Source organism: Tenrec ecaudatus, chromosome 5 (genome assembly GCF_050624435.1).
Source record: "Tenrec ecaudatus isolate mTenEca1 chromosome 5, mTenEca1.hap1, whole genome shotgun sequence".
Classification (NCBI taxonomy): Eukaryota; Metazoa; Chordata; class Mammalia; order Afrosoricida; family Tenrecidae; genus Tenrec; species Tenrec ecaudatus.
In genome coordinates this window covers 183046111-183061046 of record NC_134534.1, presented here as the reverse complement: position 1 = coordinate 183061046, position 14936 = coordinate 183046111, and the positions used below count along the sequence as shown (strand labels likewise).

The 14936-nt window shown below is 50.2% G+C and overlaps 2 protein-coding genes across 3 annotated transcripts in view; one reads left to right on the top strand and one right to left on the bottom strand.

The window, feature by feature from the left end:
• The first annotated feature begins 4631 nt into the window (after positions 1-4631).
• Positions 4632-5168, top strand: FANCD2OS (FANCD2 opposite strand). The gene has a single exon (XM_075550814.1). It carries the CDS (start codon positions 4632-4634, stop codon positions 5166-5168), a length of 537 nt encoding a protein of 178 aa, XP_075406929.1.
• Positions 5169-6148: 980 nt separating this feature from the next.
• Positions 6149-14936, bottom strand: part of FANCD2 (FA complementation group D2) — a 66913-nt gene continuing 58125 nt past the window's right edge. For both annotated transcript variants that reach the window (XM_075550454.1, XM_075550455.1), the window contains 8 exons: positions 14735-14828; positions 14140-14211; positions 13420-13458; positions 11612-11686; positions 10670-10744; positions 8833-8979; positions 7673-7768; positions 6149-6566 (listed from right to left, as the gene is read on the bottom strand). In XM_075550454.1, coding sequence (XP_075406569.1) covers positions 6495-6566; positions 7673-7768; positions 8833-8979; positions 10670-10744; positions 11612-11686; positions 13420-13458; positions 14140-14211; positions 14735-14828 — 670 coding nt within the window. In that variant the 3' untranslated portion in view covers positions 6149-6494. The remainder of the gene's footprint in view (positions 6567-7672; positions 7769-8832; positions 8980-10669; positions 10745-11611; positions 11687-13419; positions 13459-14139; positions 14212-14734; positions 14829-14936) is intronic.

Here is a 14936-nt window from a genome sequence, read left to right as displayed (position 1 = left end):
GAGGAAGGGGGGAGCAGGGAGGGAGGGGGAAAATGAGCTGATGCCAGGGCCTTAAGTGGAGAGCAAATGCTTTGAAAATGATGAGGGCAATGAATGTACAGATGTGCTTTACACAATTGATGTATGTATGGATTGTGATAAGAGTTGTATGAGCCCCTAATAAAATGATTTTTAAAAATCCCTTTCAACAATCCAATGCGCTGTTTCACCTCGCTTTTATCACGAGTTCAAATATTCTGGGGGGGGGGGATATCCAGTGATGAAGCTGTGATCAGATGGGTAGAATTCTAAATAACGCCACACTGTAAATTGGTCTGGCGCACTCCTTTCAGAAGGAATACATTTTTCTTTTTCCATCTTTAACATGAGAACATTGATGGCATAGCTAATCGCTGACATCCTGAAGATGAACTGAATGCTACCACAGCTGCCCTCTTGGGTTTTGGTGTTTTTCCTTCATGGATTGCATGCCTGAATCTGTGGTACACAATTTTTAGGCGTCTCATTCAACCAATACTAGGGTATTTCATCATTGAGCCTTGGCCCTTGTTATCCTTGCTCTTGGCCCGGTAGCCACGTTTGCTCCAGGCCAACTTCTGTAGATGGCACGCCTTGGAGCAGAGCTCCTGCAGAGGCACAAGATGTGTGTCTTACTTCAACGCTTTCTGAGCCTGGAACCCTGTCATCGCGTACCGATGCGATGACCAGAGTGGGAATGCTTCTAATTAATAATAGCAAAAGCTGTTGAAATGTTTTAACCTAATCATTTAATTAAGAAACATTGAAAAGAAATACAAAAGCTTGGTAGCACTATCTTTTTTTAAAAAAATCAACTGGGGAATGGCTACTGATTATGGCAATACTGATGCCATCAACCTTGTCCACAAGAAAACAAACACGATCAATTGAAGACAAGATGGAAATGCAGATTTTTCCATTGTCTGAAACTACTGAAAAATGCTTGAGAACACGAAGAATACATTTAAAATGTCAATATCTGATTTGCTAAATAGAATTATGAGTAATTTTATTTGGTTTGAAGAAAGATTTACAATCAGGTTTGTACAGGACATGCCTTTTATAAAAAAAAAATGTGACTGCAGAGTCAAATGACATTTAGCAGTAGCTAGAAATAAACCAGTACTAACAGTTCTTTTATAGGGTAGAGATTTTTCTAATTTACAAAGATGCTATTCCTTCACTGGGCCCTCACAAACCCTGTGGAAATTATTACCACCCTGGAAATTACTAAAGATGGGAAAATTTAAGTGGTTGACCATAAACCGCTGATTCCAATCTGTCTGAGCTCTTCCGCATGTTCATGTAAATGATTTCTAAAACAAGTAGATGGTGGCAACTAGGTAGCCTTCCCTATTTGAGATCCTGCTTCTGACGATGATGCAGTGTTTGGCTCACATGTCACAGAGAAGTCAGACAGGCTACTTTTCATTTAAAGGCAGGCCCTCTCAGTTTCAAATCCCAAATCTAGCAGAGATGAGTCATCTCTTCCTGTGCGTTGTGGTTTCCCCATGTGTAACATGAGGGTAGCATTGTTGGGTCAGGGCTGTACGGAGGCGTGTGGAGTAACACTAACAGCAGAGGCTGGTTGGTACCTCCAAAGCATGCGCTCCAGTCAGTTCATAGTTATGCAGAGACCAGAAAATTAAACCGATTAACCAACAATCTTGAATCACATGATTTTGCTCATGGACTTTCATGGGAAAAAAAACCAACTACAATAAAAACTACTGTTTACTTCTAAAATAATAGGTGTTGCTTTCATTCAAGAGGAAGATAAAAGCAAACATACTGGAGGGAAGGTTTTGTAATTGAAAGACAAATCACTGGCATCCCTTCCATGCCATGTCCTTCTTTTCCTCCTGACTCTCCTTTCCCAGACCCCCACACACGTGGCACAGTGGGCATCCGATGGTGGGCCGCCAGGGTCTCACAATGAACTTCCAGACAGATCTCTGCACGAGCCCATCTCTGGGGCTCTCACCCACAGTCAGAGTGAGAGCTTCTTTGACTACAGTTGTACATTCTGAAATGTGCCGGAGTGATGACGGGAGGGCCAGTGGGTGCCTGGTTCGGTTCCCCTGCAGCATCACCACAGGTACCATACTGACAGCAGGCAGAGGGATTCGGGAGGGAACTGGATATACCTCCTCCTCCTCCACCCCTGCACACAGGGCAGCTTTTTAACGAGATGCTTACCAAGTTGTCAAATCTCCCCATAAGGGGAAGATGGACCAGGAGGGTTCTTTCTTAACTCAGTCAAGAATTTAGTTCGCCATGTGTTCAGCGTTTAGTTTCCTCGCCAAGGGATCGTTCCCACACGGTAACACTGGCCTCAGGTCCTGACCTTTAGGAACTAAAGATCCCAACCCGGTCATGTGGGCTTCAGACCCGAGTCCTGTGTCCGTCCTCTGTTCCAGGGGCTGGGACGGACGGATGGCTGGACGCAGACTGGTGAAGGTACACAGGTACAGAGTGGAACTGGCCACACCCCTTGGAGACTGTCCGGAAACCACCCCCTACGTTCGGGGTGGGTACCCCATACCCCACCCCCACCAGCTCGGGCTTCCCTGAGACCCTGGGTCACAAAGGCGGTTGCCAGGCGCCCAGTGGAGAAGAGTAGCGGCTGGGGAACAGCGGCTGCCACTCTGGAGCTCGAGGCCCACCGAGTTCAGCAGGTGAGTCCCACGCCCCCCAGGACCGGCGGTGGGGTGGAGCCGGGCTCGGTCCGCCTCCGCCCCAAGCTCCATCTTCCAGGAGGGAGGGGCAACCTCCAGCTCCGCTGGCCGCTGCCCTCTGGCACCTTTCCCAGGTGGGGAATATCTGGGTTGTAGGTAACCCACCCGGGATCTGAAGAGGAACCTTCAGGAGAACCTGACTTCCCAGGTCCAGCGCCTTCCAGGTGGTGGTGGTGGTGGAGGGGGTGAACCAGGACCTCTATGGAGTGATGGAGAGGCTGGGGGTCCAGAGCCTCATTCTCCTTGTTCTTTCTCACGAGAAAGGCTTCTGGGTCCTGGCATTGTTTTATTTGGTCAGATGCCCTTGCTCACACGGTGTGGCTGCTACTGAATCTCTGCCCTTAGGGGTCATGGAATCAAGTATCTACATCCTAGGCTGCCCATCGGGTGGGCGTTTCTCGTTCTAAGGCAGCCCAGATCTTTGAACACTTCCTATGTGCAAAGGGGATGCTTACAATCAAACTGCCATCCAGTGGAGCTACCCTGGGGACTGCAAACATAATAAAAACCAAATCAGGTGGCGGAAAGCAATGTCACCAGTAGTTCTTTAGGCAAAATAAAACAAAAATATCACAAACCACGGGGTGGAGTAGGTATTTACTGGATGGGACTGAATGAGACCTGCAGCAGGGACCTTTGTGAAGGGAGTGAGGGGGCAATTGGCTGCAGAGAAGATGCCTTGTAACACACAGATAGGTGCTTGAAATGCTAGCTTCTTCTGAACTGAGAAACACAGGCAATTTTGAAGTATAATGATGGGAATTCTAGATCCTACTTGCAAAAAATAATTTTCTTTTATTATTATTTTTCTTTGCAAAATGTTTGAGTTAGGAATATCTTCATGATCCTTAAAAGGATGAGAGGTGGGTGGGAGATCTGGGTCTTAACTACACGATGGGTGGGTATGCTATAGATGGGGGGGGCAAAAATGTAGAAAAACTCCCTAAAATCTTGAAAATTTTGAGAAGATGGGCTTTTGGAAACTCCTCCCAGCAGAGGGTAAAATTTGAGGTAGTGCCTGGGCGGGCTAGGGCTCTGAGGAGCCGCTGTGCTGTGAGAACCCAAGGCTTTTAGGGGCAAGAAAAGACTACCGTGTAATTAAGAGTTAGAATTCCTCAACGGGGAGTCTCGAACCCAGAGGGGCTTCAGAGCCCTTGGAGTGCTGGCTTGGACTTGGATCCTGCGCCCCAGCAGCAGGACCGGGCATACTTTGAAAATTGCTAAGGTGAGGAAAGTACAGAGATTTAGAGTTAAACATATTTGGTAACACGTGGTCTTCTGGTCTCATCATGAAGTCTCAGCGGCCTTTGCCACGTCCGGATGAATTCTCTTTAGCCGTTGTTTTTGACACTGCCAACTTCCTGAAGATGGCAGGAGACGGTCCAATTTAGACAAGTCCACTCTGTAATCTGTAAAATAGCGTAAGCCAGCGGTTCTCAACTTGGGGGTTGAGACCCCTTTGGGGGTAGAACGACCCTTTCATAGGGGTCGCCCAATTCATAACATTAGCAAAATGACAGTGACGAAGTAGCAACGAAAATAATTTTATGGTTGGGGGTCACCACCCCAAGGAACTGTATGAAAGGGTCGAGGGATTAGGAAGGTTGAGAACCACTGGCTTAAGCAGACCTTCAGAGACATACGGTAAGGTTTCATAAAAGTTTTAGCACACACAGAACTGACTAGACTCAAGGCTAGCTACCATGCCCTTTATAGAATCACTGTGCGCCGACACCTCTTAGGATCTGTTCATGGGAAGTACGGCGCCAGTGCAAGTCATTAGTGAGGGAAAGATGGGAGCCTGACTGGGCCTCTCCTCAGCGTGACCACCAGGGAAAATCTGTTCTGATTCCTCCCCTTTAGGACTGACCGTTCATGGCAGGATACCAGCTGTGGTCACCGTGGACCCCACTGGACGAGAGCTTCCAATGGCTGCGACACACAACGCCTACACCTTCTTCCAAACACCCCTTTAGGGCCTCCCCCTGCTTCCCACACACGCCTTCTGACCTTGAAGTGCAGTTGTGCTTTCAAGAGGTCACGCTGGTCCTAGACAGCCCATTTATGGAGACAGGAATGAGTCCCAAGCTGCCTTGCCACACGTCAGAGCTCCGCAGCACAAACAGCAAGCGAGGGCTACTCCGGAAGCCCCAGCCGGTCCGCCTCAGTGGAGTGGATTCTGTCTTTGGCAGGGTTGTCACGGCTCAGCCACCCAAGTGGACTGGGACCTTCAGAGTCTCAGACAAGTCAGCCTTTTGCAAAATCATCAGCCGGGAGCACCAGTGGCCCACTGGATTGAAGGAGCCCCAGATTCAGATGACAGTGACCATGTGCAAACAGATGCTGCGCTCCATCCTTCTGTTATATGCGACGTATAAGAAATGCACGTTCGCCCTGCAACACTCCAAGTAGAGGGTCTCCGCTCAGTTCCCAGGTCTGCACCTCACAGAACGTCCACGTGGACACAACGGGGACACCAGCCCAGCCATCTTGGTTTGCCGTCCAGCGGTGACAGCTCATAAGCCCCTTCCCTGCTTTCCCTCCCAAAAGGGCCAGTGACACAGAGCAAGGGAGAACGCGTCCCTTGTAAAGCCGAACGACCGTTTAAGAGTCAAGCCAGCATGGCTGTGTACATGTGGCAGAGAGCCATTAAACCCGCCACAGAAACCGGTGAGCCCCGTGTGCCTTCACTGAAAACACCCAAGGCCACCATCAGCTGGGCAAGAAAAGGGGCACGGGAGGGGTGGATGGAGTTCTGTGAGTCAGTGGATGGATGAAGGGATCCATCCACCCAACGTGAGCCCAACATTAAAAAAAATCAAACACTTCCTCCCTGGACCAGAAAGAGAAACGCCTCACCAGTGCTAATGCTCTGATGCTGTGGGTAGAACAGATGAGGCAGAACTATTAGCAAACCTTTAGCAAAATTTACAGCTTAGCCGGAAATTGAAACAGGCTTTTCTAGCAGAAGGCAGGTTTCATTTCCAATAAACTGCGAGTCCTCCTGTAACCTTCTCACACAGATCACAGGTGTAACTCAGAGTAACGCGGAAATCCCGGGAAGCTTACAGACACAAAGTCAAGCCCAGTCTGATGCTGCCTCTCTTCCCTGTGTCTGCCATCGGCACGATGGCAAAACCCAAAGTCTAGCAGCCAGATACTCCTTGTTGCCGTCCCCTGGGAACTGACAAGCACAGCTCAAGGCTCTCCTTCCGGTCAGTCATAGCGACCCTCTTATTTCAAAGATGGGCCTCCTGTAGGGCACACACTTTGGGGATGGAAAAGTGATGCGTTCACACCTCTTCTCCTCCTTTTGCATAAACTCCAGTTCAAGCCCCGGAACCCCTGGGTAAGGAAGGAACCCAGTAAGAGGAGGGAGATACCAGAGGCAGAGCAGGCAGCGAATTTATTTGTCAAACTGGTAGGAACTTCAATTCCAGAATAGATCAGAGGGTTTTGAAACTAGCTCATCAGCCTAGAGTGACGAGGCTCAGACTCGGCTGAGGGGGATTTGTACTCTTGAGCATAGCACTGGCACACGTGCCCAAGCTGCAAAGTCATGGCTATGCCATAGCAGAATCCCGAGTCTGGTGAAATCCACCACACGTCACAGGACGCAGCACAGCCCCTTCTGGGAGGGTTCCGCTGGGTGTTTCCACGCAGCACGGAAGCGAGCTGACATCGAGCCCTGCGCACAGGCGGGCGGCGATGGGGAGGAGCTGGCAGTGGATCTGAGGTCTAGTCAGACTCGTCCTCACTCTCACCACTCTCTTGCTCTTTTCCTTCGTCACCTGCTTCATCATCATCTTCCTAAGGGGCAAAGGACAATGAGGTGAAACACTGAGGTCATCGTTAGAGGGGACTGGCTCCTGTCCGACATACAAATGGGTTAAATGCCAATCGCAGGTTGAAACAGTCTGTTTGTAGAATGAACCAGAGGCTCCCCATGCCCCTGACGTCATGGCTTCTCACCCAAGACCATGGTGGGAGACCAACCTACTGCTTGACTCACTTGATTCGCTATCCTGCAAAGAAACCAACTGTGCCTGGCTTTTCAACAAGCTGCGGTCCTCCAGCTTACTGCATGTACTTGACAAGGGAATGAAGTCGGACTTCAACACAGAAAGAAACATTCATTCAATGAAAAAGTACTGTGTGTGTGATAACAAGAGTCCAGCATAAGATTCCATCTCATTTGTGGCTCTGAGCAGGGAGGTTTAGGACAAAGTAGAAAGCAGGATGTCTGTCTTCTGCCTTAAATTCTTTATGGAAACAAGGCGGAGGTACGTTATGCAAATGAGGCAGGGGACCAATTAATAAAATACATGTTTTTTTCTGCATCAGCCGGAAACGGCACACAGAGGCTCCACAGCGGGATCTTGATTGTGGTCCTGTGGTCTATAATTGCACCCATATTGTAGCAAATTTTACAAGTGTCTTCTTTCATTTGTCAGCTTTCTTTGTGGTTAAACTCTCAAAAGCATCTGTGCCCCAGAAATAGCAAGGAGTCTTTTTTTGCTCTACTATCCTTTAGTGGTAGCAATCTTACTCTGGTCCGAGCATTTCTCTTTTCTATGTCTAGACAGTTTAAATGGTTTGCTTCATTGTTCTCAACACAATTTGACTCCTTTTCAACCCTTTAAAATGGTCTCAGATGGAAACGAGAGAAACTGTCTGTAGGTGAAGGGAGCTTTCAACTCTATCAGATGGTTTCAAAACTTGAGATACTTGATCCTAATCCTGTGTGGCTGCTTGTTCTGGGCCGCACAGGATTTATAAAAGCACATCAATGTTTGTGTGTGGGAATGGCGATGGTGTAGGAGTGTTTGATATCAGCCAAACCAGGGACGCTTTGGTCCTCTCTACCAATGAAGACTCGTGGATACATGCGGCCAGCAAGGCCCTCGGCAGCCTACCTCCTTAGCTCTGCTCTTGGAAGCCTGGGAGGTGGTGTCTCCTTCACTCTCGTCCGCGGTGCTCTCCTGGGTATTCTGGGATAAAATCTCTTCACCCTAAATGCAGACCAGGCAAGTGGTGAGCTGGCACATCATGTCTGGGACCCCGGGGGGGGGGGAGGGTTGAGGGGAGGGAAGGGAATGCTGACAAGTGAGAGTGAGGGCGACAGGCAGAGCAGGACTCAGTCTGTAGGCAGAGGAAAACATTGCAGCCTCTCCAACAAGGTCGCCTGCGGGCACCGAGTTGGGGCAGCATCTGGAAGGGGGGCCGCAGCTCTGGGTTCCTGCCAGTCCCAGGCTTCCACTGCGATACCGAGACTCAGACTCAGCTGAGCAGAATGCGAAAGTTCCCAAAAAAGGCCCATCTTTGTATTCTACTATCTCAGACTAGACATAACAAGGCCAAACTGTATTAGTGATTCTAAAATTCCTAAAGAGACCTTCAGGTATGTGGACACCAAGCTACCCGCCCTGGGTGGCCACACGGAACGGGAGGCTTACAAACGTCAATTCTGGAGCAGGACTGCGTGTGCTCTGCCTTGGTAAGGTACTTGGCCTACCTGGGCTTCAGTTTCCTCCGGGAAACAATTGTTATCGACTTCACAGAGCAATGTGCAGAAAGAAAGCCACAGCTGAGCTACTATTTTAAAAGTTTCTAACCCTCAGATTGTAATCATGAGGGAGAAGGGCTTGGACACTCATGGGAAAATGCTCCAGCGCCAAAGCATTATAACATTTCAGTCCAAGGTCAGGCAATTCAAAGACCTTAGAAATGCTCACTTGCTGACTTTACCGGGAGAATGATTTCAGGAATAAGGTAGACTTGGTTTAGGGAGGCAAAACAAAAGTGTGAGCACACACAAAAATGCTACTCTGACTTCACCCTCAGTACGGCATCGCAGGAGGTCTGTCCTGAGCTGTGAAGTCTGGATTAAGTCAGTGGCATGCCGTGGAGGGGCGAGCTTCCGTCTTTGCCCAGGGTGTCTCTACACGGAGACTAAGGAGCTGCGTGTGAAAGCATCTCACTGAAGGCACGGGGCTGAGATCTCCCCGCCATGAACGCCGCACCCACTGGGGGGGTGGGGTGGGGGACATGCTCTCTGGCGGAGTCCCAGGCTTACCCGCAAGTCCCGGTTTTTGAGATTGCCCAGCCAGAATGCTTCCTGGCAATTGTTGAGGATGAGCATGGCTTCCACTCTGTAAACCAAGAGCTCCAGTGTCTTCTTCAGCAGAGGCACATGTTTGGTGAGGCTCATGTCCTGGTGAATCTGAGTGGGAACAGACATGCCCACCAGGGCTCATCGTCAGGCTTTCTCACTTGCTGTACAGAAACTTTTGAATTCCCGGCACCCTTGGCATTCAGTAACACACGCACCTGCCACACACTGCAGGAGTCTGAAGAGGGGGCAGCTGTTCTTCAGGCTAACACACTCCAAAGACCTGGGCATAGTACCAACGCCTTAAACTACTACTTTATACCTTCTTATTAACCAGTACATTTACCTAGAATATTATTGAACGTATTTATGCTGCTACCAAGCAACACAGCTGCCCTATTCAGCTGAGAAAGGTTCTTAAAATTCTGTGCAGCACCTTCTACACTGAGAACTCGGGGAGGGAGGGAGCCATAGGCACGAGACAGCAGAGGCCCTTGGTTTCCAGGGATGGCACAGCTGCCCTGCCTTCCTCTTTGCTCCTTCAGACAGAGGGCGCCTCACCCACAAGGGTCAGGAGGCTTCACTAATGGAATGGAGCGAGTTCCCAAAAACGAGATGAGGCCGTCAGGCAGCCGTTGACACAGACAAAACTGGGGGGGGGGGAGACGGGGGGGGGGGGGACGACGACGACTACATTGCGCTTAGCAAAGTCCGTCCCTCTCATCAGGAGAGAGACTTCATGCCGCCTTTGTTATAGAGCCGGGGGTGGGAATGGTTTTCACACCCAAAGAAAAGACTTTGAAGAGAGACAAGGCTAGGAGTAAGAGGGAGAGGGAGCGGGAAAAGAAGAACAAGGGGGTGGGCCGGGGCTGGTTACTGCGATACTGTCACTGTTCTAATGTGACGGCTATGCAGTTAAGTATAATTGTTTCCTTTTTATGTGTCATGGTCCCCAAAAAAGGGGGGTATATTTTAAATCTAAATAAAACATGAGTCACAGCCTTAAGAGCCTTCCAGTTGCTTACCTATCAGATCTAAACCCTCACCGGAGGGCTAATCAAAGAGGGGAAAGTGAATGAGAAACTGACTGCCATTCTTTGGTGACATGACATCGAGCTAGTTTCAACAACAAACAGGAAGTCTGCACAGATGTTCTCATAAGGGACAGCTGTTTCTTGAGGAGGATCGCTCAACAGCTGTAATGACGGCGGCTTTTAAAACCGCCTCTTGTCTCCAGCAGAGTCGTGACTTACATAACCGCCCTCCCACATGGAGCCCTCGTGCTCCGCAGCACATGTACCGCGTGCATTCTGTGTCTCAGCAGAGGAGCTGCGGGGGAGGCAGGGCTGCAGAGCTTGCGTGTCCAACGCGGGATGCACAAATTCCCCGCTAGAAGACGCCCACTGTATGCAGCCACCAAAGATCTGACCATTCTCAGCACATGCCTTTTATTGAGACACAGAAGGCTCAAGAAGGACACACAAGATAATGAGCCCAAGAACTTCTAAGTCAGCGGTTCTCCACCTTCCTCACGCCGCGACCCAGTTCCTTTCACACAGTTCCTCATGTGGTGGTGACCCCCCCAACCATCAAATGATTTTCGTTGCTATTCATCAACTGCAATTTTCCTACTGCTATGAATCGGGTGACTCCTGTGAAAGAGTCGTTCGACCCCCACAGGGATCTCGATCCACAGGCTGAGAACCGCTGCTCTCAGCGTACTCGCAGATGAATCAGATCAGAGGACTACAGAGAGAGCAAGCAGGAGCACCGGGCAGGCATTGCCTGAATGCTCCCTTACCTTGGAATGTCCACACAGGTGATGAAGCAGTCTCGTGTCCAACTGGAAGGTTACCAGTAAGCTCAGAACATCTTCCTGCAACAACCAAATTCATCAGGCTGCATGAAATGTTCATGTGATACTTGAGATGTGACATAGTCCTGTGTCCACAAGATACAGGCTCCCAAGGGGATACACTGTCGGCTCTAGCCGGGATATTGGTAATCACCTTAATCTGGTCTGAAACAGGAGGAGTGTTGGCTAGCTGCCAATCCCAATGCTCTCCCTTGCCCATGAGGCATGGGGAGAACATGAATGGGAGAGCGATACAACTGGTGGTTAGGTGACCATGCCTTGGTTTCCCTGCCCACAAGCGTAGGATCGCTCACTGCCTCTCCCTCTGCTCAGAGTTCCCAGGAGCCAGCCACGTCGATGAGAATGTCCAGCTGAAGTTCAGCTTGCCGATCGTGAGTATGAAATGGTCATCCTTGCCCCCACCTCCCCATTTCACTACTCTCGTCCTGGGTCCCACTTGGCTTTAAAAATAAAATCACCTCTCGCAACTTTCCATGGTAACAGCAATAAGTTTTATGAGGCCAGTGAGTCTTGTTTTTGTTTTTAGTGACTCGGGGGAGCAGGCCCGGGCAGAAGCACAAAAGAAAAAGCAAATGACACCATGATCCATAAGGCATGGGCGTGGGCCCACCTAACCAAACCGAGCTCGATCCCGCGCAGGTCTACACTAGGTGTAGGCAGGCAGGGCTGAACCAGAGGGGGTGTGAGTCCATCCAGTCTCCCAGGGCATCTTGGGTTACAGATGGCACAGACCAGAGTGCCCAAGTAGAACTGAGGACTAGGACCTGGAGCAAGGGGACCCGCTTGGCCCAAGATTCGCCATGACGCCAGCTCCCAGGCGGGCAGCAGTACAGAGCATACGCTAGGTCTCTTGGCCTCGGATCTTACCCGGTGTTTTCTGAAGCTGAAGTCCAGGAGTGGCATACACTGCTTGAGAAATGCTTCCACAAAGAGGTGCCCATACTGAACAAGAGAGGAGACAGGAGAGGGGACACGGTGATGAACGTGGGGCCTTAACTGAGGGCTTTCCCCTGAAAATAAAATAGAGCACCATCTAGCCCGGGGGGTGTGTTTCTTATTTTCACGTACAAATAAGTGGGAGGAGGGAGGTAAATTTGGCTTAATATAAAAATCACATGGGTTTACTATCTCAAGCCCCAGAACGAGGCAGCCTTACAGCCCATGGGCACACAGTGGGCAGGGCCAGCCTGTTTCAGCTGGAGAGCAAGAGTGGAAGAGAACTTCAGCTCCCAGAAGACAGTATTCTCCCCAAGGAGAAAACTGGGTTTAGCTGAGAAAGCATAAGGCCAATTTCTAAATGTACCAATCGGATAGGTCACCCCCAAACCACTCACCACCATTACCGGCATCAGGAGGAAGGGTGTATCGAGGAAGAAAGGCCAGGAGAGCAGAGAAATGGGCACCTTCACTTGGAGGGCACCCTCAGGAGTGGTAAGGAGTCACTGCCCCCCACATTTCCCTACCTCAACTCACGGGGTTCACCATAAAGTAACTCCCAATTTCTAGACCTTGTCCAGGCCAGACCCATGGGAATTGATGGCTGACATGGGCTTTAAAAAAAGTAATCAAAATTGTCCAGCTGCAATGGTACCCGGCTATCAAAAGATATAGCATCTGGGGTCTTCAAGGCATGAAGATAAATAAGCGGCCATCTAGCTGAGAAGCAACAAAGCCCACATGGAAGAAGCACACCAGCCTGTGTGAACATGAGGTACAGAAGGGATCAGGTATCAGGCATCAAAGGAAAAAAAAACATATTGTGAATGAGGGAGAGTGTAGAATGGAGACCCAAAGTCCATCTGTAGGCAAGTGGACATCCCCTTACAGAAGGGTCATGGGGAGGAGACGAGCCAGTGAGGGTGTAGTGTAGCTCTGATAAAACATACAACGTTCCTCTAGTTCTTTAATGTTTCCTCCCCCTCACTATCATGATCCCAATTCTACCTTACAAATCCAGCTAGACCAGAGCATGGACACTGGTACAGATAGGAGCTGGAAACACAGGGAATCCAGGGCAGATAAACCCCTCAGGACCAGTAATGGGAGTAGCGATACCAGGAGAATAAGGGGAAGGTGTGGTACAAAGGAGGAACCAATTATAAGGATCTACATATAATCCCCTCCCTGGGGAATGGACAACAGAAAAGTAGATGCAGGGAGATGTCAGACAGTATAAGATGACAAAATAATAATTTATAATTATCAAGGGTTCGTGGGGGGAGGGGAAAATGAGGAGCTGATACCAAGGGCTCAAGTAGAAAGAAAATCTTTTGAGAATGATGATGGTTACGCATGTACAAATGTGCTTGATACGATGAAATGGATGTATGGGTTGTGATAAGCATTGTAGGAGCCCCTAGTAAAATGATTAAAAGGAAAAAAAATTGTCCAGCTGGAAAATCATCTCCTGCCTTCTTCCCTGCTGCTTGGGAAGGGGGTGACTGCTGCTGCTCCCCTCCCCAAACCGCCACTCCTCCGAGTTCTGAGTCTGATCCAGGGTTCCCAAACCCACGGGACATTGGTGTGGGACAGCAGGTCCACTGTCCGCCCACTAGCTAGCATGGACTCTGAAGACAGGTTTGTGGGCAAGGTACGGAGCATTCATGCCCCCTTCCTCCCCGCCCTGTCATCGGCAGGAAGGCTGAATACTAGTGAGGGCCCATCCAGTCTCTTACCTTCAAGCAGGCATGTAGAACCGGACGGCTGTCAAACACCTGGTGAAGTGAAAGCAAGGCACAAGGGCTGAGGTCTGCCCTTCAGAGCACCCTGGACCCTCTCCCACCGTGAAAGCACTGCTCGGGTGTGGCAGAGCCTTCTGCAAGGAAGAGGGGCCACCCTGCGCTTAAAGAAACACCACGTGGAGAAAAGTGTCATTCCACTAGAGGAGGAAAGCCCTTGACTGATGTTGAAGCAAAGGAAATGAGAGCAAGGAGGAACTGGAAGTCGATTCCAACTGGGGATGTTGGAAAGATGGCATTCTAGAGGTCCAAAGCCAGGATGGGAAGCCGGAGAAGAATGAGTAGTAAGGGAAGCGGGAAGGGAGGCGCGTGACACTGCAGCAAAGCCCCGCCGAGGGCGAGGATACAGGGTGTCGGAGGAAGCAGCAGCCATGCGGGACTGGGCGGGACCTGCAAGGAGGTGCTCCGGTCACGGAGGACCCAGGCCAGGTGCAGAATGGTGCAGGTGGTCATGAAGTTGCACATAAGCTGCACAGGGAGCGGGGAGGGAGAAAAACAGGCCTTGCCTAGGGAAACAAAACGGGCTGCCCAGGTGAGAAGGGGAGCAAGGGGAAGACGGGCGGAGGAGGAGGAAGAGCCCATCTCTGAGCCAGAAGACCCTGCCGTGGGGGTTTCTGCAGGGAGCCAGGAGAGAGGGCAAGGAGCCTGCACACTCACCTTGATCAGGTTGAGCAGGATACTAAAATCTCGGACAGCCAGGTTCCAGTAGAGGAGCTTCTCCTCGTGAACCTGGGGGCAGCCAAACAGAGTGGTAACCACACGGCACATTTGTGAGAACATCAGGGCATATTATAGAGAAAGGCCTACACAGAGGTTTCTCCGTCCAGACTTTCCAAGTAGGTAAAAGCCTTGGCCGTGGGGCATCAGAGCTCTGAGGCCTCGCTACTCCCTACGTTCGGCCTTGTTCTCTGCCCCAACATGATTAGTGGACTGCCAAGGTCTGACACCACTGCATCTCAAACAGCCCTGCTCACCTCCCGCCAGGCCTGTGAGGTTGCACACACACACTCTCTAGAAGTAATGGGCTATCGTGCAGCCCGAGCCTTTCCTGGGCAGGCACCAGAATAAATGGAGCCTCATCCTCACTGTTAATTTCTAAGGGAAATTAAACCAGGGACACTGAGAGAAGAAAGAAAAAGGCTGGATCTCAGTTACTCAAAGGAAATTGCTTAGAAGAAACCTGGACCCAGGGACCCGAGGAGCCAGCAGCTTCCATGGGCTTCAAATGCTTAATGCAGTAGCTTGGACCCACCTGTGGCGGGTCTGCTGCCGTGCCGGCCTGAAGACCTTTCACTGTCTTCTCTAGTTCCTCCATCATCACCCGGAAGAAAATGACAAACGTGTGCCTAGCATAGGGGGAAAGCATGCACACCACACAATGATCGAACCTGCTGGGAAGAAGTCAGGGGACCAAAAGCAATTCCCTTTCCGCCCCTCTGATGTCCTTGTCTGAA